This window comes from Heterodontus francisci, chromosome 5 (assembly GCF_036365525.1).
Source record: "Heterodontus francisci isolate sHetFra1 chromosome 5, sHetFra1.hap1, whole genome shotgun sequence".
NCBI lineage: Eukaryota > Metazoa > Chordata > Chondrichthyes > Heterodontiformes > Heterodontidae > Heterodontus > Heterodontus francisci.
Window position 1 is genome coordinate 104,782,969 of NC_090375.1, and position 6,318 is coordinate 104,789,286.

Sequence of the window (6,318 nt, forward strand, 5' to 3'; positions counted from 1 at the left end):
AGGTCAGATGACCAAAGGCTTTATCAAAGAGGTAGATTTTAAGGGGTGTCTTAAAAGGAGGAAAGTGAGGTAAAGAGGTGTAGGGAGGGTATTCCAGAGCTTAGGGCTGGGACAATTGAAGGCACAGCCAGCAATGGTGGAGCAATTAAATAGAGAATTCACAAGAAGGTCAGAATTAGATTACAACAGGTATCTTAAAGGATTGTGAGGCTGGAGGAGATTACAGAGATAGGGAGGTGCAAGGCCATGGCAGGATTTGAAAACAAGGATGAGAAATTTAAAATCAGTGTTGCTTAACTAGAAGTCAATGTAGGTCAGCCTGGGTCAAATATAACAAAGTTGTGAACAATCTGGTTTAGTCTCAGACAGACAGTTATCAGGGATAGGTATGGACTCAGTAACTAGGGAACAGAGTTTGGAGGGGAGACCGAAAACAAAGGCTTTAATCTTCTAAATATTAAATTAGAGGAAATTTCTGATCATCCGGTATTGGATGTCAGATTAGCAGTCTGATAATTTAGTAAATGTAGAGGATTCAGAGAGGTGGTGGTGATGGTGAGGTAGAGCTGGGTGTTGTCAGCATACATGAGAAAACTAATGCTGTGGTTTTGGATGATGTCACCTAGGGGCAGCATGTAGATGAGAAAATAAGAGGGAGCACCTTGGGGTACACCAGAGGTAATGTGCAGGAGCAGGAAAAGAAGCCATTGCTTCTTTTATTAGCTAGATAAAAATGGAAGCAAGCGAGAGCAGTCCCACCCAGCTGGATAACAGTGGGGAGGCTTGAGAGGAGGATGGTGTGGTCAACTGTGTCAAAAGCTGCAGACAGGTAAAGAAGGGATAAGTTACCTTTGTCACAATAGCATAGGTTGTCATGTGACTTTGATAAGAACCATAGAACATTAAAAATAACCACATTTTATTCTTCATTAAGTTATGCCACTAACTCACTACCCGCAACCCCCCCCCCAAACAATGGAAGGTTATTGCAATAAGACCACTTCCATTTTGCCAAGTTTTAATGGATTAAATTAATACCACCGTTGCAGCAAACAGACATAATTTATTCATTCATGTAAGGAATCCCAATAGAATTATCTGCAACATCTCATCCTAGCTAAAAAGCTGCTCCCAGAGCTGGTCATACAAGTATGTTATGGCAAATTTAAGTTTTTTTTTACATTAAAAAAATTTTCTTCCATGAAGCTTCCAAAAAATATGGCCTGCAACATGTTAGCAGAGGAAAAGAGGAATGTATAGTATCTTTCACAATCTTAAGTTGTCCAAAGCACTTCACAACCAAATCATTACTTTTGAGGCGTAGCACTTGTTTGTAGGCAAAGACAAGCAGCCAATTTAGCACATAGCACAGTCCCACAAACAATAAGAGTGGCAGGCATCATGGAATCTTTTACATCAACTGAACAGGCAAAAAGGAGCACAGAATGTGTATTCTAATCCTGGAGTAAGCCTTGAATCCATGACATTCTGATCAGAGGCAAGAGTGCTACCCCACAGAGGAAGACGGCCCTTTAATACTTCATGTTCTGTGCTGGAATAAAGCTTTTTTTAAAAAAATATATTTTTAAAAGGTGTTGCCCAGATGCTGTTCTATGGATCTATGCTCAAAACAGTTCTAAAATTGGTTATGTTAATCATACTAAAATGCAGTAACATGGGCTTCAGAATTCTTGCTGGAGGATAAATAAAATCCCCCACCCACCCCACAAAAAAAAATGAATAGCCAACCTATCAATCTTGACAGATGAATTATATTGAAATTTCTCTTTCAAATTATTTAAAAGATAAATAATATTTGTCTATATACACATCATGAAATAAGTCCCATCACACATCGATTGCATTTGCTAACCTTGGCTTCATTATTGGCCAATTCGGTTTTAAAAAATGGTCTCACTCTCAAATACACCTTCAGATGTTGATCCTCATCAATAGGTAAACTGCTTTTCACCCGACTATGAGCCTGTTCGGATTAAACACAAGACCAAGACAGTAAGTCAGACAAAAACTGGCAGCAGTTCAGGATAGGTCATATCCTAAACTAAAAACATGAAGGACCAACCTTTAAACATTGTGGAGTAGAGAACTCATCTAACAAATCACATGGCAGCTGCTCCTGACTTTGTGCATCTTGCAGTTCAGGAAATGTAGAACACGGCTCTTCAGACTGAGAGAACATGATTTCTATAATTCCCCAGGAAAAACAAAACAGAAATTGCTGAAGAGGTAAAAAAAAAAAGTTGAATTCTGTTTAGGATTTAATTCAAGCCACAGTGTCTCCTGAACTTCCCCACCCTATAATATGGAAAAATGTACAAAAAGATTGAAGTTCATTTTGTACACGTCTCAAGTCCCACCTGAAACATATGCTATCGGAATTACAGGAAAATGGAGCCCCAGAAACGCATAAACCTTGAATAAAGTAATTTGACACGATTGAGTGTCTGAATTGCAATGAAATCGAAGCATTTAACACCGACTCAGGGATAAAGGGTTTAGTATTGGGCGTGGACTGAATCTATCCAATGGCCTGTGGCTGTGTCGAAACATCCTGGTGAAAGTTTATACTCACATCGTCTTAGTATTAAATCAATGGCAGGTCACAGGCAGCCAAACACACAGAATTGATCTGTCAAAAACGCGGAAAGTTTTGAAAGTTCAAAAACATGAAACAGCAGAAGTTCGGAATATTAGCGTGTAAAACATTTACCCACAGCTTTAAAAAGTCAAACTCAGCGGCGCTTTAATTTGGAGACAATTGTTAGTGCTTCCCAATCACAGCTCTTGGGGGGGAAAAGTGTGAAATTTCCCTCAGCCTTTTAAATAATGTAAAGTGAAAAAAATTAGTCCATACTCACGGCGCAGAAAAATTTAAAACACCAGTATTTGTCACTATTTTACTGGACAAATAGCTTCTTTTAAAAAGACATGTTTCTCCTTTAAGTTGGGAACCATTGGCACCTGCTGTTGACGCGATATTAATTTATTTTTAAAGGAACCGTTCTTAAACTGAAAAATCCCCTTTGTAATAAATACCATTGCCAAATGCTAAACATTAATTTAAAATATAGATTAACTTAGAAAATAGAGTACAGATTTAAAGAGATGTTGATACTGGAAGATGCAGTTAATTTGCAACAATGTGCCTAGCCTCCAGTTCCGAAGAAGGGTCACTGACCCGAAACGTTAACTCTGCTTCTCTTTTCACAGATGCTGCCAGACCTGCTGAGTGGTTCCAGCATTTCTTGTTTTTATTTCAGATTTCCAGCATCCGCAGTATTTTGCTTTTATGCTTAGCCTCTTTGTTTCATTAGTCATAGAGTTATACAGCACAGAAACAGGCCCTGCGGCCCATCGCGTCTGTGCCGGCCATCAAGCACCTATCTATTCTGATCCCATTTTCCAGCAATTGGCCCGTAGCCTTGTATGCTATGGTGTTTCAAGTGCTCATCGAAATACTTCTTAAATATTGTGAGGGTTCCTGACTCTACCATCCCTTCAGGTAGTGTGTTCCAGTGAACAATCTCTGAAATTACCAATTGAAAGTTAAACTGTTCTACACATTGATGCTCTTTATCACTTTTCTGTATTAGTTTCAAAGATATGAATTTGACTCAATGTTAATGTTAGATGCAGTAAACATCTTTGGTGACTGAATTGCAGTCTATACATATCACAGACCAGAAGGTTTAATCTTTGTTTCAGTATTCTAAGGTTTAATGTTATTTCAACATTGCGTTCAATTTCTGAACACAGTATCAAGAAGATGACCACATGAACTTTTTTTAAAGATACATCATTGAACATTTGACACAATAAATGTTAGCAATATTAGGTCAGAATTTGTTGTTAAATTAACAGTAAGGTTGATGGCATCACCATTATTTATGCACAAATGATATAGCAATTTCAGGCAAGGGGTAGATGCACAGTTAAATGTGGTTCCAAAAGTTGCTGTTTGAGTTTCAACGCTATGCTGTTAGCTTTGTGAAAATGTCCAACTCGCCATGGAAATGAATTGAATGGCATGACGTTGCTGTATTTGCACAGTAGATACAATCTAATTTCACCACAGAAAGTTAAGTCTTGTCACTTCAAGTCTAGGTACTCTTTTAATGATGTGATACTGTTAAATACTGCCAGGGAGAATGTTGTCACTGAGACTGCCCTCAATGCAGCCCAGCCTCTACCAGTCATGGATGAGCTGGACATACAGCCAACCAAATCGGAACTCAGTGATGCCATTGATTCTCTAGCCAGCGGAAAAGCCCCTGGGAAGGACAGCATTACCCCTGAAATAATCAAGAGTGCCAAGCCTGCTATACTCTCAGCACTACATGAACTGCTATGCCTGTGCTGGGACGAGGGAGCAGTACGTCAGGACATGCGCGATGCCAATATCATCACCCTCTATAAAAACAAAGGTGACCGAGGTGACTGCAACAACTACCGTGGAATCTCCCTGCTCAGCATAGTGAGGAAAGTCTTTGCTCAAGTCGCTCTAAACAGGCTCCAGAAGCTAGCCGAGCGCGTCTACCCTGAGGCACAGTGTGGCTTTCGTGCAGAGAGATCGACCGTTGACATGCTGTTCTCCCTTCGTCAGATACAGGAGAAATGCCGCAAACAACAGATGCCCTCTGCATTGCTTTCATTGATCTCACCAAAGCCTTTGACCTCGTCAGCAGACGTGGTCTCTTCAGACTACTAGAAAAGATTGGATGCCCACCAAAGCTACTAAGTATCATCACCTCATTCCATGACAATATGAAAGGCACAATTCAACATGGTGACTCCTCATCAGACCCCTTTCCTATCCTGAGTGGCGTGAAACAGGGCTGTGTTCTCGCACCCACACTTTTTGGGACTTTTTGGGATTTTCTTCTCCCTACTGCTTTCACATGCGTTCAGGTCCTCGGAAGAAGGAATTTTCCTCCACACAAGATCAGGGGGCAGGTTGTTCAACCTTGCCCGTCTAAGAGCGAAGTCCAAAGTATGGAAAGTCCTCATCAGGGAACTCCTCTTTGCTGACGATGCTGCTTTAACATCTCACACTGAAGAGTGCCTGCAGATTCTCATCGATAGGTTTGCGGCTGCCTGCAATGAATTTGGCCTAACCATCAGCCTCAAGAAAACGAACATCATGGGGCAGGACGTCAGAAATGCTCCATCCATCAATATTGGCGACCACACTCTGGAAGTGGTTCAAGAGTTCACCTACCTAGGCTCAACTATCACCAGTAACCTGTCTCTAGATGCAGAAATCAACAAGCGCATGGGAAAGGCTTCCACTGCTATGTCCAGACTGGCCAAGAGAGTGTGGGAAAATGGCGCACTGACACGGAACACAAAAGTCCGAGTGTATCAAGCCTGTGTCCTCAGTACCTTGCTCTATGGCAGCGAGGCCTGGACAACGTATGTCAGCCAAGAGCGACGTCTCAATTCATTCCATCTTCGCTGCCTCCGGAGAATACTTGGCATCAGGTGGCAGGACCGTATCTCCAACACAGAAATCCTCGAGGCGGCCAACATCCCCAGCATATACACACTACTGAGTCAGCGGCGCTTGAGATGGCTTGGCCATGTGAGCCATATGGAAGATGGCAGGATCCCCAAAGACACATTGTACAGCAAGCTCGCCACTGGTATCAGACCCATCGGCCGTCCATGTCTCCGCTTTAAAGACGTCTGCAAACGCGACATGAAATCCTGTGACATTGATCACAAGTCGTGGGAGTCAGTTGCTAGCGATCGCCAGAGCTGGCGGACAGCCATAAAGGCGGGGCTAAAATGTGGCGAGTCGAAGCGACTTAGCAGTTGGCAGGAAAAAAGACAGAGGCGCAAGGGGAGAGCCAACTGTGTAACAGCCCCGACAAACAAATTTTTCTGCAGCACCTGTGGAAGAGTCTGTCACTCTAGAATTGGCCTTTATAGCCACTCCAGGCGCTGCTCCACACACCACTGACCACCTCCAGGCACTTACCCATTGTGTCTCGAGATAAGGAGGCCAAAGAAGACAATCTAATTTCACCACAGAAAGTTAAGTCTTGTCACTTCAAGTCTAGGTACTCTTTTAATGATGTGATACTGTTAAATACTGCCAATCATCCTCGCTGGTACTAAAAATTAACTATTGCAAGTATGGAGTCTCATTCCTTCAGGTACTAATTGTTGGAGATTTTAAAAAAGTAAAATTTTTAAATTTTACCTTTTAAACTTTTCCTTTCTGCCTCTTTTTTTTCTCTCTCTTAGCCTAACCTTTCTTTCCCTCTCTTTATTTATTTTTTTGTACTTGATTTG

General features: G+C 41.6%; 1 protein-coding gene across 1 annotated transcript in view; it reads right to left on the reverse strand.

Annotated features, from left to right (window-relative positions):
* zgc:56231 (uncharacterized protein LOC406257 homolog) overlaps positions 1-6,005 on the reverse strand; it is a 57,872-nt gene extending 51,867 nt beyond the window's left edge. Inside the window, exons 1-3 of the mRNA XM_068032649.1 lie at positions 6,002-6,005; positions 2,084-2,205; positions 1,874-1,984 (exon numbers count right to left, since the gene is read on the reverse strand). Coding sequence (XP_067888750.1) covers positions 1,874-1,984; positions 2,084-2,205; positions 6,002-6,005 — 237 coding nt within the window. The remainder of the gene's footprint in view (positions 1-1,873; positions 1,985-2,083; positions 2,206-6,001) is intronic.
* Positions 6,006-6,318: the final 313 nt, after the last annotated feature.